General features: G+C 33.7%; 1 protein-coding gene across 1 annotated transcript in view; it reads left to right on the forward strand.

Moving 5' to 3' along the window:
* DIAPH2 (diaphanous related formin 2) overlaps positions 1–27,152 on the forward strand; it is a 959,330-nt gene that overhangs the window by 272,922 nt on the left and 659,256 nt on the right. Inside the window, exons 10-15 of the mRNA XM_035028841.1 lie at positions 3,102–3,212; positions 8,738–8,856; positions 10,799–10,915; positions 13,431–13,549; positions 15,033–15,097; positions 24,547–24,651. Of these exons, the coding sequence (XP_034884732.1) occupies positions 3,102–3,212; positions 8,738–8,856; positions 10,799–10,915; positions 13,431–13,549; positions 15,033–15,097; positions 24,547–24,651 (636 nt within the window). The remainder of the gene's footprint in view (positions 1–3,101; positions 3,213–8,737; positions 8,857–10,798; positions 10,916–13,430; positions 13,550–15,032; positions 15,098–24,546; positions 24,652–27,152) is intronic.

A 27,152-nucleotide genomic window follows, 5' to 3' on the forward strand; every position in this document is an offset into this window, starting at 1 on the left:
TGATCCTGGAGTCCCAGGATCAAGCCCTGGATGCGCTCCTTGCTCAGCAGGGAGTCTGCTTCTCCCTCTGCCCCTCCCCCTGCTCCTTCTCTCTCGTTCACTCTCTCTCTCAAATAAATAAAATGTTAAAAAGAATTGCTTTTTTAATTAACTTACAGTCTCAAAACTAGTTATTTCCAGTGTATTAAACATGATGCAATAGTTAAATTTTATTATCTTATCCATCCTTAAAATCTTTTGTCATGTGAATCTATGAATAGAGTTAATGAAGCATCTGGAATGTATTGGAAATTATTCTTTATTTGGAGTAAAATTATATGGTTGAGAATCATGAGTTTTCTCCTTGCTGTGTGACCATGTATGTTACCTGCTTTTAGCCTCAGCTTCATCATCTATGAAATAAGGATAATAGTAATACTTATCTTGTATGGTTTTTATGAGGATGAGATTAGATGGTGAATTATGTGTAGCCTCAATATTGTTTATATAATAAGAATAATAATATGAAAATGGTTTGGGTTGTGTATTTAACTGTGAATTCAGAATCTACATAATGGGTATTTAATGTTTATGATTAAGTAATAATATATTCTGGCATTGAAACTAATTATATTTTTAAAATTTAATTTTGTATTTGTAAATAATGACAACTATTTTGGTTTTGGATTGATTTTGTTTCTGTCCTCTAAAAAGGACAGTGATTATGTAGTAGCATAAAGGAATGGAGATAATTAAGATGATTTTTTTGTTCTCTGCATTAAAGTATAATAGAAATATTTTTATAAAAGAGAATTACTTTAGTAGCACCTTGGTGGCTCAGTCAGTTAAGCATCTACCTTTGGCTCAGGTCATGATCCGAGGGTCCTAGGATCCAGCCCCGGGTAGAGCGCCCTGTTCAGCTGGGAGTCTGCTTCTCCCTCTCCCTCTGCCTATCTCCCCCCTACTTGTATTCTCTCGCTTGCTCTCTCAAACAATTAAAGAAATAAAATCTTTAAAACAAAAAGAGTATCACTTCAGGAGAAGATTTTGGAAAATGACATGTTGGTATGAGTATTCTGCTTATCTTATTTGTAATTAGATATATGTTAGAATTTGATAAACAATAAATAGTACATTGATAAACCAGTGCCATTACCCGTTTAAATTACTGGCTTCAAAGTGTCTCCTAATTATTTTATACTGTAGTCAATGAATGCAACTTTTTTTTTTAGCATTCACTTATATATTTATATATCATATGTAAAGTATGTAATAGCATTGCAGCATTTATCTTATTAAATGTAGTTATTTTGATGTTGATACCTTCATTAATTTTATTGACTTTTACTATTTTTATCATCTCCTGATATAAATACTTTTATCTGTATAAAGGTACAATTCTAAGACTCATTAACTTGTTTCCCATGGAAATGTTCTCTTGTAGGGTATTAATACAAGCCATTAAGCTAGAATATCTTCTGGCAAAAACTCCTAGCAGATGGCAACTTTTCTCTCTATTAATTTTGGATTGGACATGTGCTTTGGCTTGTTTGGTCATGTTATGTTGTACCATTGAACAAGGATCATTCAAGCAAATGCAATGATAATATAGCCCTGGACATGTACAATATACAAACTTATATCCCAGCCTATGGAAACTATATAAAGTATTACATATTTTCTTATTGTAAATAGAAAGATTAAGTAATCTATTAAGGTATAAGTGTCATAGTAACTTATTTGAAATGTGTTTTAAGGTAATGCCCATTCTTTGGCAAGTATTTAATTCGGAGTCTAAGTGTTTCATACTGACATTTGAGCATTCATAGGTGTTGGACTACAGTGTTCAGTTGTCATTTAGATACCTAGTAATGTTAGAAACAGTTTTAGTCATCACTTTTAAAGCATGCAACTTTTAATTTTTGAGCCTGGATGTAAGGTAGATGGACAAATCTCCCTAAAAGCAGCTTAGATGCATAAGATAATAGATATAAAAAAAGGAATATACCTTTTAATCTTTTCTTTCAACTTGAAAAAATAACTATTATAATGATAGGTCTGGACAAGTCAAAATACATTTGAAATATTTTCTCTTGCTGATGTATTTTTCTCATACTAACTTTTGATTTTTTGTGTCTTCTTCTGTATATGCTTGACATCTTTACTAAATCTGGTATTTTCCAGGAGTTCCCTCGCACTCAGCTCTTTGAACACTGTACAGTATACTCATTCCATACTTTAAGAATAACCAATTTAAAGGTGCACCTCCTCACTTAACCTATTACGTAGTTGCCTTAGACTTGAGCAGCATTTCCCAAAAATACTATCAGGAATAATTTATGGATCACCTGGCAGCTAGCATTTTGTTGATTCCCTTCTAGCTTGTAGTTACCAGAAAATAAGTCCCCTTTTATAATAGGGAACCTCAATATCGGATGAAAAACTAAACCTTTTTGACAGTGTCAATGTAATTAATGAATCACCTTCACTTGAAAACAAGCCCTTATATTTACTTTGTCATGTAGTGCACATTAGCATTGGTGTGACAGTGCCTTCTAGTCGATTTTAATTCACTTGCATTCAGTTTTATACACAGTAAATTAATTAATCTTAATCATGTATTTTAATACTCTATATTTTTTGCAAGTCCATCCCAATAATAGTATGGGGACAGTATAAATCAGTATAATAATTTCTCTAAGTTATCACTGTTCTCTGTTTAATATCAGGGTACTTTTTTTGATTTATATTAGAAAAGTGTTTATAACCATATAGAATTGAGGCCAAGTGCACTTTGAGGACAGCTAAATATGAAAGATACATTTCATGATATTTTTAAAGGGCTCTATATGCAGATTTTTGGAACTTTAAGTTTCTCAGAGTTTAATATTCCTTCATATTATTTAGCAGATCATAGCAATACTTGACCATCCATCATATCTCCATTAGAATTATTCTGGGCATTAGAAACTTAATTTTGTTGTTTATGCTGTAAAGTCATAATCATCCATAAAATATATGTATGTATGCCTTTAGTTAATGGAAAATAATGATCTGAATGTATTAAGTAAATATTTCCTTAATTAAAAGAATTTTTAACAAACTTTGATTTTTAATTGCAGGTGGCCTGCATGCAGTTTATAAATGCTCTTGTCACTTCACCTTACGAGCTTGATTTTAGAATACATTTAAGGAATGAATTCCTACGTTCGGGACTAAAAACAATGTTACCAGTAAGTTGAGTGTACACATTAAGTCTGCTGATGAACTTTAACATTTTTCTCTTTAGACAAAGTACTTGCAACAGAGTAGATAAATGTGCCTTGCTATATTTTCTTTTGTAAAGCATTAGACATTTTGCAAGCTTTTCTGTATTGCAGTAATAGCAGTCTTTATATACAACTGCTGATTCAGAATTCAGCTACTGTGTCCAGAAGTGATGTGGGTGTTTTTTGTTTTTGTTTTTTGTTTTGTTTTCTTAAAGTCAAAAAGGAATTTCTTTTCTTTGAATTTGAATACTGAGAACATAAAAGACTACTGCTTTTTCTTTTTCTGTGGCTTCAATTTTCATTTAAAAGTTTTTGCTTTCCTCTTTGATAACTTAGATTGATATCATTTATATTCAGCATAAGTATCTATAGAATTTTGGTCAGTATATTCTAGATACTTAGGAATGGTATTCTTGTTACAGTGCTATAGAAACTTTTCTAAAAAACAGTTTTATTTCTTGAATGTGCATATATGTTCTAATTATGATACTGTTAAAACATTTTTGAAATAACTTTATAGGCTTGATCTGAGATAAATGAGGATACTTATTCTATAAACACAAATATAGCTAATGTGACTATATTTTATTTAGTATGTTAACTGAAGAGGGATTTTGTATAAAACTATGGCATTGTTAAGAGACATGTAAAGTCTAACTAGTCTCTTCATTTAAGCTACCCAGAGCACACCTGAATAAAAAGAAGCAAAAGGCAGTAAAAAACAAAACAAAACAAAAGAAATGTCAAGTAAGCATGTATATAATACTTAGAGTAGTAGAAATACCAAAATCAGGGAAATTTCCTGGTAGGAATGAGAGTGTAGCATGCATCTGTAACTTGTGTTCTGATAGTCTTAACTGAAAGTAGTTGAAACTTACCATCATAAAATGAACCCTACAGTGAGTCTACTGAAACCCACTTTGATAAGATGTTTGATTTAGTCTATCTGGTTTTAGAAAGTTCTGTGTCAATTATACTTTGAATGGTACTTTAATCCATGACTTTAAAAAAACAGGGAATTAAGGGGCGCCTGGGTGGCTCAGTCGTTAAGCGTCTGCCTTCGGCTCGGGTCGTGATCCCAGGGTCCTGGGATCGAGCCCCGCGTCGGGCTCCCTGCTCTGCAGGAAGCCTGCTTCTCCCTCTCACACTCCCCTTGCTTGTGTTCCCTCTCTCGCTGCCTCTCTCTCTGTCAAATAAATAAATAAAATCTTTAAAAAAAAAAAAACAACAACAGGGAATTGGTTGCAGTGAATCAAAGCAACGTTTTAAGTGACCCATATGGAGGTTTAATATGCAGTTAACTAGGCACATTCACTAGTTATACATTTATTCTTGTTTTGTCAGAAATCTTTCCTCATGAAATGTCTGTGGCTGTAGGTAGTTACAGATAATGTTATAATCTTGATTCTAGTGTGGCTTTTGAGTTACCTACTCATTGATTTCCATGCTTGTCCTCACTGGGGTGGTCCTCAGTTTCTGGGAGAGTATTAATGTCTTTGGACACTTGTGGCTACAGGGGCTCCTTAGCATCCTCTACTCATTTACTAAGATGCCACATATTGTGCCTTAGTTGTTGCTATTACTCTTTCATCTTTTATTTCCCTGTATCTATTTATAATTGAATATTCACTTTCTGCCTTATACTACTGAATGTTTGATCAAAAAAACTGTTACTCTCATTTTAATTTATTTAAGTTGTCATCTTTTCAGAAAGAGAATGAATGGTAGCTCTCTTACCTTTTGCTTTTCTCTGGTATATTCATCTTTGCTGGGTTCAGTGGTCTCATGGTATATTTGGTTACACTGACAGTGAAGATTTTGCATCCGTCATTCTATGCTACACTTTCCCACTGGCCCTGTAGCTGTATATTAAGCCTCTTGTGGCACCATGTACTTCTTAATAAATGCATTCTTCATATATTTATCAGCTAGATTTTTCTTTAACTGTCACATCTCTTCAATCTGACCTGATTCCCAGAACTCAGTGATTCCTCAGCAAGAGAAAAGTAGGAAGTGTCATGTGTCTGCCTCCTAAAATTTTGGAATAGAACCTACAAGAATTCTCAGGGTTTTTGTTTTTTTTTTTCTCCCTAAGACAATGGAGCAAAATATGGTTACATACAGCCCTGGTTCTCAACTAAAGAGGTTGGACATGTCCCTCTAAAGAGAATATATCAAAATCTTATTGAGGGTAAGGCAGAGATGTTTGGTTTGAAAAGAAAAAAATCTTCTGCAGGTACTTCTTATAAATAAGATGAGAATCAGAATTCAGGCAGAAAGACCCAGATTTAGAGATCCTTTCTTTAATACCATAGATTTCATGACTGATGTTGTTCTTGTAATTTTATTATCACAATTTGGAACAAAGGTCAGAATGGTCATGCATTAATGTATATTAGATGTACCTGACATGTCAATTATTATCTAATGAACTCATTGTTAAATATTTAAGCTTAAACCACTAGAATTTAGGGAGTATTAAACATCTGTATGCGTGCATTGAAGCTTAATATATTCATAGATGAGTTTTTAACAGGAGGAGATGCTTAATTTTCTAGACTCTATCGTATTCAAAGCAGCAGATTAGGTGTGGCTAAGGCTAATACAAATTGTTTGTACATGAAAAAAAATAATTAGACCTATCTGGTTGTATGGAAGTGTTGAATCACTATATTCTACACCTGAAACTGTTATTACATTGTATGTTAACCAACTGGAATTTGAATAAAAACTTAATGATTCGGGAAGAATCATTCTTAGTATTTCAATAACTCCTGAGACCATTGTAATAATATAGTACAGTAGAACTTTCTTCATCAGTAATCAGAATCCTCAAGACAAGGACAGTTATTTTAATTATATTCTGTAAAAATTTATTTTCAAAATTCACCTATCTCAATTGATATATTATGGTGTTTAAAGGGAGTTTACACTTCATTTATATGGAATAAATTTGCTTTAGTAATTTGGGATTAGTGAGTTGTTATATACTATACAGTGATTTTTAAATTAGTATTTGCTCTATAGGTAACTCATATTGATTTCTTGTGAAGTTTTCTCCATCTGCCTTTTATTTAGTTAAATAGATTTAGAAAATATTAGGTAATTTAGGTATGTGAAGGAACAAGATAGTAAGAAATCATGTCTGTAGGCAGCAGGCATCTTTATTTTAAAATACCAACAAACTCTTTCTTATTCTGTTGAAGACTCAATTTTGATTGCTTGACTGGTAATCAGTCATGTATTAGTAATAGAATTTCCTTTGAAGTACACCAAATTATAGAGATTTAATTATATGTTTTAGAGACTGCCAACAATGTTCCATATCCATAGAGCAATTATGTTTAAAAAATAACTGAAACATATTTATAATATTTCACATTATTAATAGTTAATAATACTGTAATTCAGTAATATGATATTCTACATTTTAAAGTATAAAACTTTAGTGATGCATTTCCATTTCCTTTTATAGGATATCATATTTGTGCTATAGAAAAACTTTTTAATTAATTAAATGTTTATTTCATTAAGAATGTATAGATATATTTTTCAGGGTTTGATATTTGAATGAAAGGAAGTTTTATATATGTGTATATGTATATATGCATATCTGTTTATTTAATGGAGACTATTAATAAATAATATAGGATTGCACTTATATATCTATGTTTTTATATTGTGCTATATATGTTCACATACTGTGTATATTTTATAACTAATTTGTTGTTCTAATTAAAAACAGTTAAACATTTAACCAGTTATTTTTACAGAAAATAGTTAAGCAGATTGAATCCATGTTTTATAATGTTTTGATGCTAATTAAATGGCAGTATTTAAATTAGATTTTTCTGTTTTTCTAACATACTTAAAAGTATTCAAGTTTTGTAGTGAGCATCTAAGAAAGAACATATTGTGACAGAAGAATAAGGAAAAGTCTGTATTGTAAAATGTGTTAACAATTGTTTCTGCAATGACCAGCATGTTAGGTGTGTCTGGATTTTGCTCTTGTCTGACTGGAATTCTTAAATCACCTGAAAATATGACCCACCAATTAGAGATAATTTTGCATTCCAATAGATTTAAAAGTGGAAAACTAGACCTAAAGCAAGTTACTAAAGAGGGAACTAAGGGCGCCTGAGTGGCTCAGATGGTTAAGCGTCTGCCTTCGGCTCAGGTCATGGTCCCAGGGTCCCGGGATCGAGCCCCGCATCAGGCTCCCTGCTCCACAGGAAGCCTGCTTCTCTCTCTCCCCCTCCCCCTGCTTGTGTTCCCTCTCTCGCTGTGTCTCTCTCTATCAAATAAATAAATAAATAAATCTTAAAAAAAAAAAAAAGAGGGAACTAAGTGTAAATACATTTATTTGTCATATATTTTGTATGAAATTATATAGAAACATACTAAGTATTTTTATATGTTCTATATGTAAATTTTCAGTAAATTATTATATGAATGTTAGAAAAAATCTAGCAATTGCATAGATTTGCATTTGGCTTTAGTAATAGCCATTACATCTCCATTTATAATTGCTCTATTGAATAAAAATAGAAACAAGAAATGAATCCTGTTTTGTTTTATTGACCTAATTTGAAGTACACCATGCTTGCATTTCCTTTTAGAATTCAAGCTCAGCTCTGAAATCCTAGTCCCACTTTCATTATCACCCTTGAGCATCCACAGTTGGGATTATCGATTTGGGTTTTGAAAGCTGCAACTTAATGGACACATATTAAAAGATATTCCAGGTGATATATATTAAGCCCAACAATCTCTAGTGTGGCATGCTTCCAAAGATTTTGTTCATACTATTATTTTTAAAAATTATCAGAGGTTTGTAATGCATGTGTTTATAATGTATTACAAAAACAAATCTTTGATGCCCAAGTTGGTATTTTGTGATTCGGCTAAGCAAAAATGAAAAGTGGGGGAGGAGGCTTGTCATGCAGCTTGATAAAAAATCCTGACGCCTTTTTGCTTCAAAATCACAAAATATCATTTAAAATAAAATCCTTTATACAACTTTCTATGCCATACTTGGGACTGTTGTGCTTGAATATATCCTTGCATTTATTCTTCATTAATACAATTGATCTATATTTGCATTTTTTCGCCAGAGGCATATGTAAATGTTTAACTGCATGAGTTCTTTTGTGATCTTTGATTAGTGTATTTAGTCAAAAACAACAGCATTCAATTTGGGTTGTTAGCAGTTAGTTCTCCCCTCCCTTTGTAAAAGTGATTGTTAATTTTTAATGTAAATAATCAAAACCTGGGGCATGAAAAAAAAATGCAATGAATGCAGTGAGGTTCTTTTATTTTAAAATAGGAGAATACATAGTACATTTACTTTCTCAGAAAACCCTAAGTGCCTGGGTCAATATAAAATTGCTTTTGTGTATATAAATGAATAATAGTATCTGTGCTTTATTACCAAAATATGGTGTTGTCAAACTCTTACTCATTTGTTACATTTTATGTTTATATATTAGGATCTAAAAGAAAAAGAGAATGATGAACTTGATATTCAGTTGAAAGTATTTGATGAGAACAAAGAAGATGACCTAAATGAATTATCACACCGTCTCAATGACATTCGAGCAGAAATGGAATATCCTTTTGACAAACCATAAAAATAATTTTGCATGTATTGTGAAAAAAAGGATTTGTGGTTGATTTTGTGGACCATTATTAGAATTCTTGTTTACCAGCCCAATTTATATTCATTTATTTATATTAATACCTCACTATGATGCTGTCCTTGAGATTCATGTTGAGGAATTGTCAGATTGTCCTGATGATTTACACAAACTGTACTGAAATCTGCACAGTGGCTTGCTGTATTATAGATATATTCAGCTCAATAGTCTTGAATAGACAAGAACCTAAGGCATATACCTCACATAAAAGAATTTGAGGGGAAAAGTTCACTGAGTTCATAAGTAACTGTAGGTAATGCACTTCTTCAGTTTATTAAAATGTACTCAAATGGTTTAGAGATACAATTCAATTCATATAAATGCCTTACTCTCAATCCAACTATTTTGGTTTCTTAGTGAAAAAAAAATGTTTAGATGTGATAGTATCTGACTATAACAAGGCTGTCTGGTAGAAGCATTTGAGTCAAATACAACTAGTGTATAATCTTCCTCTGGCAACGATATTATATGAAATGATTTTAGATTTAAAAGATGGTTGTCACAGCATTGCTGGCCATTTGTTTCACACTCAGTAAATTTCTTACTTATGGGTTTTGGGGAGATTGGGAAATACTTCAGAAATAAAATGACCTTTGAGATGGAATTTTTCTCTGTTACATCTTTTTCCCTCTTCCTCCCTGCACTGCCCCCCCCAAAAAAGCTGGAATATTCCTCTCCTTGAAACTTCTCTAGTACTTTCTATCTGTCTTATTTATGTGCACTTCTGTGCCCCTATGAGATTGAGGGCAGAAGTTTTATGTTTCATCTTTTGCCTCCAATGCTACTATTGAAGTATCTTATACGTAAGTATTGGATAAATGTGTGTGCAATGGCTAACTATGTTATTATTATAAGGGATCAATGCTAGTAATTTCTTATCCATCATTAGTGACTCTAGTCTACAGTCATTTCCATAATATTAAATGCTTTTTATATTAATATATATCTTGCTTCCTTGCTTTGTATAGATTTCTCTTATAATCAAACTTTACCATAACGCTATTTTGGGTTTCATTTTGTAACCACTTAAAAGACCTTATGAGACTTTAACACAACACTGTTACATGGGGTCTAAGAAATAATCCATCATATACTTAATTCTACTTCAGAGAAAATGTTGACATTTCAGATTATTTTTAGAATGTTGGATTACATTTCCTCTTCTACCTTTCTTTTACTTTGATTTTCCAGGTCCTCAGTTTTATTACAAAAGTGAATCCAGCTTTGAAATTTGTTTTCTAGTTTATTAAAAGCATCTAAACTTTTTCCACTCTTTATATATCCTAAGAAAAATGTTTCAAGTTCTATTGTCTTTACTTTCCATTTTTACTAAATAATGGAATACAAATGAATGCAGACAATAGCAATTTCACATTATTAAATATTTTATCAGTATAAAATAAAACTGGTTTGTGATATTTTAGCAGTCCATAGAATGTTCCATTACCTTCTATATTATGTGGTGGTGAAAATAGAGGAGTAGTGGCTTACATGAATAATGTAGGTCCTCTATCACAGCCACGGGAAGATCAAGAGTAAACTGTTTTCTCTAATGGCACTGCTGTTCCAGTCATACTACTGTCATCTGTAATTTATAATGAATAACTGATTGCTTAAGGTTTTGATGATTAAATGGTCTTGGAAATATTCTTTAAGTCTGTTTCTCTCATTAAAAGATGAAAGGGATTCCATAGGTTAAATTTATTTATGTAAATTTTAAAATACTGGAGTTGAAGGTTTAGAAACAATAAGGGAAACAAAATGGTACGTCAGTGTTTTAAAAAATGAAGCTGCTTTTATTATGAATGGAACTTTCATTAAGGGCTTTAATTTTTTTCCTTTACTTACTTTCACTGATATGAATGAAGTGTATCATCTTCTATATAATATGTTGAAGGACACTGCTGCTGAAAATTACTTATTATCCATTCTACAACATTTTTTGCTCATCAGAAATGATTATTATGTCAGGTAAGAGGCGGTTCTGAGAGTACTAGTATTTGTGTAATTTGAATTCGAAATTTAAGGAAAACTAATAAGGTAGTTCATGCTAGGTACTATATGCATATATATGTACATACATAGTGTATAAGAGTTTGATGACTTAGCATAACGTATTTTAGAAGGTGTGAATTTATTTTTAATTGGGCCAAAAGGATCTATTTATAAAACTGGATACCCCAGTGACAGGACATTTAGTAGCAAAGAACCCAACATATTTTACTGGCCTTGTGATGAATTTTCTTTGTTAGATAATGATAGCACAGAATAAGCACTGAAGTGTCTGTGGTGGAACTTTTAAGTTCATGTACATTTTATTTTTTTAAGTTCACGTCCATTTTAACAAGTTAGGTTTTACTTTTCTCCTTTCTAGTATTTATTTAATACTAGATGTGATCTTAGTTAAGAAAATAATACTAATATTTCAGCTTTATATCCAGTAATATAATTCTTTAAGATAAATGATTATGATGATAATAAAGTTAGAAGTTTCAGAGTCTAGTAACTGCAAATATATCTGAAAACCAGAAAGTTAGAGAAAGGTTTCTGAGTGACTGAAATTATCTATAAGCTGTGGTCATGATCTTATATTTAACTATTCAAGAGACTCTTAGTTGTTCTTCATACTCTAATATGCATGAAATTCTGGCAACCTAGGTTCTCTGATTTCTCAAAATTTGCTTGATTAAATGGTAAAGGCAGGCAACCATGGTCAGGTATAGTTGCAACAAAGATGACAGTTCTAAAATTATATAGAAAACTATTATAGTTCAGACTTTTACAATAATTCATGGACATCATGATGTTACAGAGACATAGAAAAGTGGTTAAAAGGCAACCCTCTCGGGTCCCCTCCTTCTTTGGGAGCTTTGTACTGTCTTTTTGCTATGGCTCAATAAACTTTGCTTTGCTACCCACCAAAAAAAAAAAAAAAGAAAAAGAAAGGAAAAAAGAAGAAAAAGAAAAAAAAATGCTGTTTTCTTAAAGCAGAAAATTTGGTAATTAAAATGTTGTTTTCTAATGTTCTGGCAATTAAGTGGGTACTGTGCCTATGGGTACACAGTTACCTAGGGAAATAATTTTCATGAAACCATCCATTTCTCAGTAACTTTCAATATATAAGTAGTTACTCTAATTATGACATCTTTTTCATCCTGAGAACATAGATGTGAAGTAGAAGTGTGACCGGCACTTTTATTATACTTAGAGATAATTAACATGGCCTTAAAGAGAACACTTGTGTTTTCCTTATTTACCCAAAAGTCATTTACTAGACTGATTATAATCCAGTATTATTTATCCTAGAACTGTTGATGACTTGAAAAAGCCTAAAATGGGTTAATGTATATTACTATTTATTCTTACTCTTGAGGCCAGCCCCATGACAAAAGACATATAAGAGCAATTAGACTCTGTTTGGCTTTGTTTGCAAACTTTTAGTAGGTTGGCTAGTTAAGGATGTTTATGTCATAATTTCTCTATGCAGTATTTCTTTCTGATGTTTCTCTGTTGAATTTACTGGCCACTGATAAATACTAAATTTTCCCTGAATTTTAATGCAAAAAGTGACTTTAAAAAATTTTTGAACTATGCAAGTAGTTATTTTTTAAGGCCAGAATTATCTTGATAGATTACAAAATTAGGATATGTTTAAAAACGTTCGATACTTTGAATGAATTCAGGCTGTGGCCATGCATATTAAGTGTGTATGCTTCTATAAAGTGAATCTTAAAAACGTGCATAAATAGATCATTGGAATATTGTGGGTCAGTCTAGTTTTGTAAGCTATTATAGCTAATCTTGAGTTAAAGTGTTGTAGTAAATTTAAGACATCGCCACCTAATGCCAAGATACTCATCCCTTACCGAAACTGAAAACTTGTAGAGGCTTAGAACCATTTCTATATCCATGGATATAGAACTAACAGGTCATTTGTTTTCATTAACTTTAGGAACAATAAGTTAGTAGATAAGGTTGGTAAGTATCTTTGTACACAGGCATGAATTCCTAAAAACTAGAGTATTAAGTCACTAAGTGTTCACAATTGATTACATTATGATAGGTTTTATACTATGATGTCCAGACCATCGTTAAGTTTAGGCATAATTCTCTTAAGGGAATGCAATGGCTAGAAAGAGTTCTTTTAACAGTGCTAGAAAAAGACTTAGTTCTTTTATCATGCTGAACCACTTTTTTAAAGAGTTTATGTATTTATTTACTTGAGAGAGAGAGAGAGGGAGAGACAGCATGAGTGAGGGGAAGGACAGAGGGAGAAGGGGAGACTCTTAAGCACACTCTGCACTGAGCATGCAGCCCCCACAAGGTGGGGGGGCATCGATTTTGTGATCCTGAGATCATGACCTGAGCCAAAATCAAGTGTCGGATGCTTAACCAACTGAGCCACCCAGGTGCCCCTGAACCACCTCTTAAGAAAATTGGCTTATATAGGTGGAAAAGATATTCAAGAATACTTTCTCTCTTTCAGGCCACAGTATTACAAAATAATTGAGGAGTGCGTTTCACAGATAGTGCTGCACTGCAGTGGTATGGACCCAGATTTCAAGTATAGGCAAAGATTAGACATTGATTTCACGCATCTGATAGGTATGTAATATTATCCTCGATGTCCTTTGATTGTGTTTCACTCTCTTCTGTATAATACTCACTTTCTGAAGGTAGTGTTCTCACTGAACTTCCTTTATTAAAATCTGGTAAGTCATTGTGTCTGTGAGTACTCAATCACTATAATTGTTAATTATGTTGATCATGAGAGTTCTGCTTATGTGGTTGAAAATATTAAGCTATTTGATAAGTTTTAATGCTCTAAACTGAATTCACAGTTTAAAATCAGTGGCGCGCACACACATAGGAAAAACATGTTATTATAGATGAATGCTTTGCTCTTTAGAAACATGACTCTGAAATCCTTTGATTCAGTTTATATTGGTACCTCGGTGGTTTTATAGAAATCACATGTGCAATAGATATTAGTGTTCAAGTTTGAGAAAGGAAATACAGGCTTACTTCAGTAACTTAAGACCTTTTAATTCTATCAAAGTAGATCAATTTATAATTTTTGTAGACCTTAAAGCTAGGAAAGAATTTGAGGTGATGATGTTCATCTACTTGGATCACTAAGGAAATGAACTTATATCATCCTAGACTACTAGTTAGCTGTACTTTCTGGAACAGTCTCTGAAGGATAATGTGAAACCTCTCGTGAAATATGCTATGTTATATGACATTACAGTTAAACAGTTTTTATACCTAATTAAAATCACTATTGCTAAGATTTGGGCATGAACTCATTTGTTTGTCTTTAAAGGAAGAAAACAACAGCTGTGGAATGCCAGTTATATATTATTGTTCACTCCATAGCACAAGGCAGACTCACAGTAATATTCAAAGATGAATTCCTTATTATTATTATGTATTATTTTCTGATTTTAAAACCAATGCTCGTTTATTCCAAGCAATCTAGAGGCTTATGTAAGTGACAGAATAAACCACCAATCTCACTTTTCAGCTCAGTACATTCCACCACCATTACTCACTTTTTGGCTAAGTACATTTTCTTATATATATATATATTTTTTTAATCTCTCTATATGCTGATTTTTAATGGAGTTTTATAGTATGGAAATTTTTTCATGTTACCCTTCAAAATGTGACTTTGATTGTCTGTATAATATTCCATTTTATGGAATATCATAACCATCTTGACCAGTCCTTTCTTATTGTACATCTAGATTGTTTTCAGGTTTTTGCGATTATAAATGAATCTGCTATGAACATTCTTTGCATAAATGTTTGCCTTTTTCTTGCCATTTCCTTAGGATTGATTCCTGTAATTGAGGATATGATCTTTGAAAGGCCATATGCTTTTCAGAAAGTGTACATCAATTTACCTTCCCTAAGAATTAATGTGAATGCTGGCTTCCATGCAAATTTGATAATAAGCTTGATAAACTCATTAGTTTATTTCATATTTTGTTGAGAATGTTACATAGAATTATAGGCTGGCAGTCATCTTTTGCCCAGAGATCTGATGCAATAATTTCTAATCATTTTTTGTCAATCTTAATAGATTCTTGTGTGAACAAGGCAAAAGTTGAAGAAAGTGAACAAAAAGCAGTGGAATTTTCAAAGAAGGTAAGGCTTATGTTAGCCATAATTGTTAAATTAATAATTTATTTACAATGTGTATTTTATCTTCTTTATGTGAGGCTTTATAAATGTTTCAGTTTTATAGTACTTCATGTTTCTGGATTAAAACAGAGCCACAGAATATTGATTTCATTCCTGATAAGATAAAGTTGCTACTGTTCCCTCCTCATGACCTTTAATTTATTATGGAAGAAAAACACTAGCTATATTCTACCAGAGTGATAAATGAAATAAAATTAGTTTATTGGAAGAATATAGTTTGAAGCAATCAACCAAAATCTATTCCCCTCATTGCTTTCTTGCAGTTCTCACTTACAATATGTAGCTCCTTTGGAGAACTGTTAGATTTTTAGCTAGTCTAACCTATTATTGCTGTTTAAAGACAGTGCTATTAAATAGCAACAGAATGACATAGTGTTTTATCTCTGTCTCTCTCTGCTTAGATTTATCTTCTTTGAATTTTATAATTACCACTTTTAAATGGTTCTGCAACTTCATGTAGACTTGGTGGAATTTGAGGTTCCCCTTTCTTTGTATGTTAATGCCTTATGTAAATACAAATTTTATGGCTGTGTTAATTTTATTTGGATTTCAGGTTGTCTTTTCCTTGTTTCATGAAAGCATAACTACAGTTGTACTAGTTTCTACCAAAAGTTGAATTTTTTTTTCTAGATCCTATGAAGCATTAGTATAGTATTTCTCTCCTATTGGTGCAGGGAAAAGGATTGAAGCACAAGTCTAAAAACTCTCCAGTTTTCAGCCTTCTGACAGCAAGATAAAGTTCTTACATATTGCTGTCTCTTCAGAGTTATGACTTACCTTGGAGATTAGATAATCACTTTTGCTATCAGTCTAGAAATTATAGAGTATTACTGAAGTTACTTCAGGGCATCTGAAGAAATGTCTTTGCTCTTTCAGTTACTAGATTAAATTTTCAGAGCTTGAGCATAAAATGTTTGTGTGAAGTTGTCATTTTTATTGGTGGAAGAAAATGCACGCTTTTTAATAGACCTTTATATTTGTAATGTTCTTGTTTTAAATAGCACATTTAAAATTCCCTTTGAAAATCTTAAGAGTCTCCTTAATTTTTCACTGACACTTTGATTAGACACCACCAGACTGGCGCAAACTGTGATGATCTGTCTGGTAAAATCTGTAAGCATATATTATGGGAAATGGAGTCCTGAAATAATTTTTAAGAAAAAGCATTTCAGTGTTTAGTGCTTTATTCTCATCTCCAACGTTTAGAATGAAAACATGTATGGTCTCCCAGTGGTTATCTGAATGCCTTCTCTTATTCTGGGTGATTTTAAGAGGCTATATAAAGTAGTAAAAAATGTAGGGTGGCTAGAATGAGAAGCAGTAGTTGTAAGATCTGATCTTAGCTTTTCCACAAATTAGCTGTGACTTTAAGTAAGCCACTTACTCTCTTTGGATCTTAATTTTGTCATCATTAAAAGAAGAGGATATGTTTAGTGGCCTTGTGAAAAGTCTTCCAACCTGCTTATCTCAGACTTCTGTGATTCCTACTCTATGGGTTTATAGATTAAGGCCACATTAAATTACAAGCAGAAACATTGCATGCCTCTTTTCAAATGTACAAATAAATAATTTATAGAGGAAAGTTGTACAGTTTGTATCATGCTTAAAAAATACACAGAAGAATCTAACATTGGGAGGGAGGATGGAAATAGAGAGTAAGTCTTAACATGAATAGTATAGTGCAGTTAAAACAGCATCTTCTCAGTGACCTAGGAAACATGGTTATTTACTAACTGTGGAGGATCTGGGGTGGTTTGAAATTTTTAAAGATTAGAAACAATTTGGACTAACCTCTGTGGAACATTTTCTATGAATGCAAGTAGAGAGGAATAAAAGAATTAGTTAGCATTTCATGTTTGACCCAGACACTATTGTAATCCAATTCCATTACCTGTTCTTTCTTCAGACTTGGATTGGTTTGACATTTTTTAATTTCTAAAGGTAAAATCTATGAGGATGAATATTTATTAACAGTGAAAATACTTTTTTATTGTTCCACAAACTCTAAAGACAATTCTGGAGAGTAAGATATATCAAATTTAGAAACAGAAATAATATAATTGGAAAAATATATTGCCTTCTAAAATGACTTGAAGTGACATTGATAATAAAGGGCATATATTCTATAGATGAATATAAGCAGTATTTACTCTATGTATGCAGGCTTGTTTGTTTCGGCTTGGTGCCCTGACTGAGGTTAGGGATGGGCAGGATGCAGTAAATGGATATTCACCATTGAGATGGTCTCTCCTGCTTAGCACACCATTATGAATGTATGTATGTATGTATATATGTATGTTTCAAGTTTTTCTTTAAATTCTAGTTAGTTAACATATAGTGTAATATTAGTTTGCAGTAGAATTTAGTGACTCATCACTTACATATAACACCCAGTGCTCATCACAAGTGATGCCCTCCTTAATACCCATCACCAATTTAGCTCATCGCACCCCACCTCCCCTCCAGCAACCCTCAGTTTGTTCTCCTTAGCTAAGAGTGTCTCTTATGGTTTGCCTTCCTCTCTTTTTAAATTTTCTTTCCCTTATGTTCATCTGTTTTGTTTCTTAAATTTCACATATGAGTGAAATCATACAGTATTTCCTTCTCTGACTGACTGAACTCACATAGCATAGTACACTCTAGCTCCATCCACGTCCTTGCAAGTGGCAAGATTTCATCCTTTTGATGACTAATATTCCATATATATGTGTGTGTACACACACACCACATCTTCTTTATCCATTCATCAGTCAGTGGACATTTGGGCTGTTTCCATAATTTGGCTATTGTTGATAATGCTGTTATAAACATCTGGGTGCATGTGCCCTTTTGATTCAGTATTTGTGTATCCTTTGGGATACTAATACTTAGTAGTGCAATTGCTGGGTCGTGGGTAGTTTGATTTTTAACTTTTTGAGGAACCTGCATACTGTTTTCCAGAATGGCTGTACCAGCTTGGATTCCCACCAACAGTGTAAGAGGGTTCCCCTTTCTCTGCATCCTCACTACCATCTGCTATTCCCTGTGCTGTTAATTTTAGCTGTTCTGACCATTGTGAAGTGGTATGTCATTGTAGTTTTGATTTGTATTTCCCTGACAATGAGTGATGTACAACATATTTTCATGTGTCTGTTGGCCATCTGTATGTCTTCTTTGAAAAAATGTCTATTCATGTCTTCTGCCCATTTCTTAACTGGATTATTTGTTTTTTTGGGTGTTAAGTTTCGTAAGCTCTTTATAGATTTTGGATACTAATCTTTTATTACATGTGCCATTTGCAAATATCTTCACCCATTCCAAAGTTCACCTTTTAGTTTTGTTGATTGTTTCCTTCACTGTGAAGAAGCTTCTTATCTTGAAAAAGTACCAATAGTTAATTTTTGCTTTTGTTTCTTTTGCCTCTGGTGGACATGTCCAGTAACAGGTTGCTATAGTTGATGTCAAAGAGGTTGCTGCCTGTCTTTTCCTCTAGGATTTTGATGGCTACCTATCTCACATTTAGGTCTTTAATCTATTTTGAATTTATTTCTGTGTATGTTGTAAGAAAGTGGTCCAGTTTCATTCTTTTACATGATGCTGCCCAGTTTTCCCAACAGCATTTGTTGAAGAAACTGTCTTTTTTCCATTGGATAATCTTACCTCCTTTATCAACGATTTGTTGAGCGTATGGTTGTGGGTCCATTTCTGGGTTTATAATTAATCTGTTTCATTAGTTGGTGTATCTGTTTTTGTGACAGTACCATACTATCTTGATGACTATAGCTTTGTAATAGAGTTTGAAGTCCAGAATTGTGAAGTCTGAATCTTTGCTTTGCTTTTTCAAGATTGTTTTGGCTGTTTGGGGTCTTTTGTGGTTCCATACAAATTTAAAGATTGCTTGTTTTAGCTCTGTGAAAAATGCTGATGGTATTTTGATAGAGATTGCATTGAATGTGTAGATTGCTTTGCGTAGTATAGACATTTAACAATATTCTTCCAATCCATCAGCATGGAATGTTTTTCCATTTCTTTGTGTTCTCTTCAATTTTTTTCATATGTGTTCTATAGTTTTGAGAGTACAGATCGTTAACCTCTTTGGTTAGGGTTATTCCTATGTATCTTATGGCTTTTGGTGCAATTGAATATGGGATCATTTTCTTGATTTCTCTTTCTGTTTCTTCATTATTGGTGTATAGAAATGCAACATGTTTCTGTATGTTGATTTTGTATCCTGTGATTTTACTGAATTCATGTATCCACACTGGCAATTTTTTGGTTCAGTCTTTTGGCTTTTCCACATTAAAAAAAAAATGTAGTCTATGAAGAGTGAAAGTTTGACTTCTTCCTTGCCAATTTGGATGCCTTTTATTGTATTATTGCTGAGGCTAGGACTTCCAGCACTATGTTGAACAAATGATGAGAGTGGACATCCCTGTCGTGTTTCTGACCTTAGAGGAGAAGCTTTTAGTTTTTCCACATTTAGGATGATATTAGCTGTGGGTCCTTCATATATAGTCTTTATGATATTGAGGTACGTTTCCTCTATCTCTACTTTGTTGAGGTTTTTTATCAAGAATGGATCTAGTACTTTGTCAAATGCTTTTTCTGCATCTCTTGAGAGGATCATATGGTTGTTATCCTTTCTTTTATTAAGGTGGTGTATCACGTTGATTGATTTGTGAATATTGAACCACCCTTGCAGCCCAGGAATAAATCCCACTTGATTGTGGTGAATGATTTTTTTTTTTTAAAGATTTTATTTATTTATTTGAGAGAGAGAATGAGACAGAGAGAGAGAGCATGAGAGGGGGGAGGATCAGAGGGAGAAGCAGACTCCCTGCTCAGCAGGGAGTCCGATGCGGGACTCGATCCTGGGACTCCAGGATCATGACCTGAGCCGAAGGCAGTCGCTTAACCAACTGAGCCACCCAGGCGCCCAGTGAATGATTTTTTTTAATGTATGTTGGATTTGTTTTGCTAGTGTTTTGATGAAAACTTTTGCATCCATGTTCATGAGGAATATTGGTTATGTATTCTCTTTTTTAGTGGGATGTTTGTCTAGTTTTGGAATTGAGTTAATGCTGGCCTCATAGAATGAGTTTGGAAGTTTTCCTTCCATTTCTATTTTTTGGAACAGTTTGAGAAGAATAGCTATTAACTCTTCTTTAAATGTCTGGTAGAATTCCCCTGGGAAGCCATCTGCCCCCAGTGTTTTGTTTGTTGGGAGTTTTTTGATTTCTGATTCAATTTCTTCTCTGGTTATCAGTCTGTTTAAGTTTTTTATTTCTTCCTATTTTAGTTTTGGTGGTTTATATGTGTTTAGAAATTTATCTATTTCTTCCACATTGCCCCATTTGTCAGCATAAAGTTTTTCAAAATATTTTCTTATAGCTGTGTTTCTGTGGTGGTGATTGTGATCTAGCCTCTCTCATTTGTGATTTTATTTATTTGGTTCCTTTCTCTTTTCTTTCTGAGAAGTCTGGTAGGGGTTTAATAATTTTATTCTTTCAAGGAATCAGCTCCTAATGTCATTGATATGTTCTACTGTTTTTTTATTTCTATGTCATTTATTTCTGCTCTAATGTTTATTATTTCCCTTCTGCTGTCTTTAGGCTTCATTTGCAGTTCCTTTTCTAGCTCCTTTACGTGTAAGGTTAGTTTGTGTATTTGAGAGTTTTTTTTTGCTTCTTGAGGTAGGCCTGTATTGATTCCCTCTTATGACAGCTTTTACTGCATCCCAAAGGTTTTAGAATGTCATGTTTTTAATCCATTCTGATATTCTTTGTCTTTTGATTGGAGCATTTAGTTCTTTGACATTCAGAATAATTATTGATAGATATGAATTTTGCGCCATTGTATTACTTGTAAAGTTGTCATTTCTGGAGATTTTCTCTGTTCCTTTCCAGTCTTTGTTACCTTTGGTCTTCTCTTTCCTACTCAAAGCATCCCCTTTAATATTTTTTGCTGGGTTGGTTTAGTGGTCATGAACTTCTTTAGTTTTTGTTTTTCTGGGAAACTCTTTATCTCTCTTTCTATTCTTAATGAGATCCTTGCTGGATAGAATATTCTTAGCTGCATATTTTTTTGTTTTCAGCATGTTGAATATATTATGCCACACTCTTCTGGCCTGCCAAGTTTTTGTGGAAATGTCCATTGCTAACCTTATTTGTCTTCCCTTGTACGTTTTAGATTTATTTTCCCTTGATGCTTTTAGGATTTTTTCCTTATCTCTATATTTTGTAAATTTTACTATGATATGTCTTGGTGTTTACCTGCTTTTGTTGATTTTGGTCAGTATTCTCTGTGCCTTCTAGATAAGGATTTCTGTTTTGTTCCCCAGATTAGGGAATTTTTCTGCTGTTATTTCAATTAAATTTTATGCCCCGTTTTTCTCTCTTCTTCTTCTGAGACTCCTATAATACAAATGTTATTGTGGTTTGTGGACTCTGCTAAATTCCCTAGGTCTACATTCATGATCGAACATTTTTCTTTCCTTCTTTTTAACTTCATTATTTTCCATAGCTTTATCTTCTGTATTGCTTATTTGTTCCCCTGCTTCTTCCATCCTTGTGGATAATTACACACAGTGGGTTTCACATCTCGGCTATAGCATTTTTTATTTTGGCCTGACTAGTTTTTCAGTCTTTTATCTCTTGATAAGGGACTCCCTGATGTCTTCAGTCATTTTCTCAAGCCGAGATAGTATCCTTATGAATTTCTCTTGAATTCTGAATCAGGTATATTACTTGTATCTGTTTCTAGTAGATCCCTGACCATGGCCTTTTCTTGGTCTTTCTTTTTGGATGAATTCTTCCATTTTGGTATTTGGTCTAGGTCTCTTGTCTTCTTCTGTGTGTTAGTAAAGCCTGGTATGTTTCCTGTTCATGAGAGTAATAGCTTTATTAAGGAGAGGTCATATACACTCCAGCGCCTGACACTTCAGGAACTGCTTCTGGTGTATGCTGTGTACACTCTGCTGCTGTTTTTTGGCTGCTTTTCCCCCAGGTTAGTCCTCTGCAGAGTTTCTCCTTGCCTCAAATGGAGAGTGTTTGGATCTTGTGCATTATGTGTTGAGTTTTTCCTAGGTGTGCTCTGGTCTGCTTGTTAAAAGAGTCGTGATCCTCTTTCCATTAGAGTTGAAGCTTTGTAGTACTCTATGGTCAGTAGACTTGGTGCATGTGGGGCATTTGTGCTGGTGTTCTGGGGGTGTGCCCCCCTGCATTGGTTCTCAGGAACACTTGCCCTCGTAAAGAAGCTTTTGCAGAGCACAGGGAGGTGGGGCTTGGTGTAGGCACCTCAGGCCTCTGCTGTGTGGGGAGTTCATGCTTGCCAGTGTCTGGGAATCCCTGACAGAGGAGCGAAATGTCTCTTCTTGTGTGTTCCAGGCTTCCCTCAAATCCCTGCATTCACCCTTCATGTATCCAGGCCAATTACCTCCCCAGCAGTGCAGGGCTCCTGTCTTTTATCTCAGGCACATCAGTTGAGTTTCAAAACTCATAACTTGTGGTATCTGTTAAGCATGGACCCATGCTGATCCTCTGACGGAGTGTCACACCACCCTGGGGCTGGCGTCAGTTTGTCCCATAAGTGCAATTGCACCAACAGGCAGGAGCTTGAAGTTTAGAAAGTGCAGCAGAAAGCCAGCATCCAGGTTAGCTGCCCTCAGCAGCTGTCTCTTTCCCTATGCTAAGGAACTGGGCAGCACAATGCCACCTGATGGCTCTTTTGTCCCTGGAGAGGCATTGACTCCTCTAGCAGATACACTCCAAGAAGGAGGAACTTTCTCTTCTAGTGCATCCTAGGGGATCCTCGGGTTGTGCCATCTGCTCCCAGGCCTCTGCCTCCTACACAGGTGTACCACTGCATCCCCCAGGCTCCACAATGGCCATGGTGCAGACTTCTAAATCTTAAGTCTTTTAGCTCTGCTGGTTGTAAAAACTCATGATAATCAGCCCCTCTCATTTTCCCAGTGTATGGTTTTGGGGAAGTGTTCTTGGTGTGTGATCCTCTGTGCACTTTGTGCTTTCTCTCTTTCACTCTTCCACTCTGTTTCCTCTGTCCATGATTTGGCTCCCTCCCCTCTACAGCATCTGTAATTCTTTATTACCCTAAATCACGTCTCTGTACCTCCTACCTTCCACAGTGTGGCTCTTCTCTTCCTGTAGTTGTGCAGTTTGGTCTCTCAGTCCTCTTAGTGATTTCTTGAATTCATAAAGACTTGATATTCATGTGGTTGTATTTGAAGGTTGAGGCAAACATTGGTTCCCCTACTCCTCCACCATCTTAACTCCTTCCCCCAACACATCTTAATTTAACCTCTCATTTTCTCTCTTTTAGTATTTTATGTAGGTGTTTTGGTTAAACATCTGAAGGAGAATTCCATTTAGGCTATCCATATATCATTCTACTGTCAGATTTTGTGGAATACCACTTTTTGGATGCTAGACAATTAAGATTGTAATAGAAATATTATAATTTGTGTTAAAGTACAATCATTTGAGCATTCTAAAAGTGTATTCTCTTTTCAAGGTTAAATATAGTTACAGAGTTGAACTGCTTGATGGTGAATTTTTAGGTTTCATTTCTTTTTTTCTTTTTTTAAGATTTTATTTATTTATTTGTCAGAGAGAGAGAGAGAGAGAGTGAGAGTACAAGCGGGGGGGCGGGCAGCAGGCAGAGGGAGAAGCAGGCTCCCCACTGAGCAAGGAGCCCAATGCAGGACTCGATCCCAGGACCCTGAGATCATGACCTGAGCCGAAGGCAGACACCTAACCAACTGAGCCACACAGGCATCTCTAGGTTTCATTTTCTAATTTGATAAAGTTAAATGTATAGGATGAAACATTAAAGAAAATGATTCTGAAACCTATTTTTCAATAACAGAACAGTATAAATGTCCATTATATGCGAAGAGAGACTTCTCAGTACACCCTTTTAAAATTTTGTTCAGGGAGCGCCTGGGTGACTCAGTTGGTTCAGCATGCCACTCTTGGTTTCGGCTCAGTTCATGATCTCATGCATGGCAAGATGGCGTCCCAGGTCTCGCTCTGCACACAATGGGAAGTCTGCTTGAAGATTCTCTCCTTCTGCCAAACCCCACATACTTTCTCTGTCTCTATCTCTTTCTCTAAAATAAATAAATCTTAAAAAAATTTTTTTGTGTGTGTGTGTGAAAATGGTTTTTTTTTTACCTTGGGTTGCTGCCATATTTCCTCTCTACTAGCACCATAATCAGTAACCCACCTCAACAGGTGTGCTTAATTGTTATGAAAGTGATCTGGAGCTTTGATTTTCTGAATGACCTGGGAATTCAATAAAGCAAAAGACATTCCACTTATCTAATACATAAAGTTGTTTAAAACTTTCTCAAAACTATGTTATTAAGTGTACATTTATGGTGGTGATCATTGCAGTTTGATGAAGAATTCACAGCTCGACAGGAAGCTCAAGCTGAGCTTCAAAAAAGAGAAGAAAAAATTAAAGAGCTTGAAACAGAAATCCAGCAACTTCGAACCCAGGTAATGAAAGAAGGTATAGACTTTATGTCATGTCACAGTGAGTTTGATGGTAGAAAATTATCTTGTTAGATGTAAGGAAAAATGTGACCAGAAGCAGACTTTTTGGCAGTTTTGCATTTTAGTTGAAATAACTACAGATTTAATTTTCCAGGATAATAAATAATTTTACTGTTTGGATAAAAATAAGGTATTAGTTGCTTAAACTTCCCTGAATAGTTTTAATGGACTATATTACACAATCAAGACTGTTCAGGAGCAAAAATTTTTTGATGATTTGAAAAGTTGGATGCATAATTTCAAAACCTAGAAATTTTGCATTTCCTGCTGCATCACCTATGATGAGAAGCACTCATATACACTCAAGATCTTAGTTATGGTGTCTAAACTTTAGAACTGATTAAGTCCTCTCAACACTTTATTTTTATTTTTTAAATACCCTCAGCACTTTTTATGTTTTAAATGGTTATTAAGAAATGGAAGATTATCAGTGTTGGTGAGAATAATGTCCTTTTTCTGTGTATGCTTTTTCTTTTTAGTTTTTACTATGCATTTTAACCTACAAAGCCCATTAATGAAAACAATGATTGAGAAAATAAAATGGAAGAAAAAAATGTTCACTAAAACACAAAACTCAGCCACATAAATTTTGACAGTCTATTTGGCTTTATTAAATGATTATGAATTTGACATCATTCCATTTAGTAAGCAGAGGGGAATTCTAGGGGGTTGTACAAAATGAAAGGTTTTTATGAAAAGAGGGTGGGAAAACAAGTTATTAGGGAAAGGAAAAGATCTTTTAGGCCCTGCCACTTTCCCTTAGGGGGAAAAGCAAGAGGTCCTATGCAGATTACTTTATCTACCATTAAGGGCTGGAGAGGACTTCTGTGGCTGACATATTGTCTGCTGATTTAAAAGTTCCTGACTCATCTGTTAAGACTATTTCTTGGGGATGTTGAAACTGCAGTTAGATTATGTATTAAGCTCTGGTTTGGGGACTCAGCCTAACTGATGCCATTTGGGGCCTGTGTTTTTTTTTTTTTTTCCCTAACAGCTCTTAACATAGTGCATGCTCAGTAGATGTTTATTGATTGACTAGATTTGTATCCATCAGTCTACTGAGAAATGACTTCAGAAGTCACTGATGAACTCCAAATTATTCAATGCAGTGCCTTTTCCTACCCTCAGTCTGTTTCAGTTACCTATAATATTTGATAATTTATTTCATTAAGTCTTTCTCCTTTTTTGTATCATCTGCCTTCCCTTTTCACATCTCTGAGAACTCAGTTTCTTTTTGTTTTTGCCCCCCACCCATGGTGACATTCCTCAATGTCACCCTACCACAGGGCCTTACTATTTAGTGAGTAGTTGCTTATTTATTATTAAATTAACTGATCTGTAAAAATGCAGAGTCACACAGTCCTTTCTAGTGTACCCAAAATTGTGCCAAATACTAAATTATTCATTAGCTATATTCAATTCTCAATACTCTATTGTAGCCTAATTTAATTGTTGCATTCCTAATTGTTCATGAGAGGGAAGAGAAGGGCTGATACGATTTGATTTTTAAAGGCTGGTGGCATTTATTTGAGATTCTTTATTAAATTTGTGAAATATGCATTTAACTTGAGTAAAATCCCTTAAAAGTGATAGCATTTTTATGGCTCCCCAAGTTTCATATCATAGATATGATCTAATAGAGTAAAAATTTGATGTTAACAAATATAATTTTGATCTCTTTCAATAAAAAATTGGATATACATTTTACCTTTCAAAGTATTCAACAAATCCATTTATACATAAAACTTGTAAATTACTAATTTCTTAAACTTTTCAGAAAAATTATTTTGATTTTCTCCATAATTTCTTTGATCTCAGTCAAGATTGTAAAAATCTGGCTGTTTTCTATAATTTTGCTACATTAAAAGTAAAATGAAAATAATTTTGCATATTGTAATACTTACTAATTTCAGGAGAGGATTGCATTCCAGAGGAGGATTGTTATTTGTTGAGTGTGTAACTACTTCAGTTGCATATATGTATATACACACATAAACATCATACATATGAATAAAATATTGGACAGTGCATATTAAATATTATGAGAAACGTTTCCATGATTCTATGATTATTAATTTTTAATATTCTTATACATAGGTCAGTCCTTTAAATTGATTATTCTTAAATATGCTTCAACTTATTTATTTTGTAAAGCCATTTCTAAGTTTAGTTAGTACAATTAAGTACTCCAACTTAGAAATTCGTATTAGTAAAGATAAGAAGACCTTCTTCCCAAATAAAAATGACACTATGCCAAGAAATTTTATTAATTTTAAACTTTTCATTCAGTTCATCTAATGTCATATCTTGATTACAAATACATCTGTTCATTGGTAGGATTTTCTTAGGAATGTTTATAATAACCAACTTCACTTTAATATTCTTTTATTTTATTTTATTTTATTTTATTTTTTTTTAAAGATTTATTTATTTATTTGAGAGAG

This window comes from Mirounga leonina, unplaced genomic scaffold (genome assembly GCF_011800145.1).
Source record: "Mirounga leonina isolate KUSES-001 unplaced genomic scaffold, KU_Mleo_1.0 Mir_204, whole genome shotgun sequence".
Classification (NCBI taxonomy): domain Eukaryota; kingdom Metazoa; phylum Chordata; class Mammalia; order Carnivora; family Phocidae; genus Mirounga; species Mirounga leonina.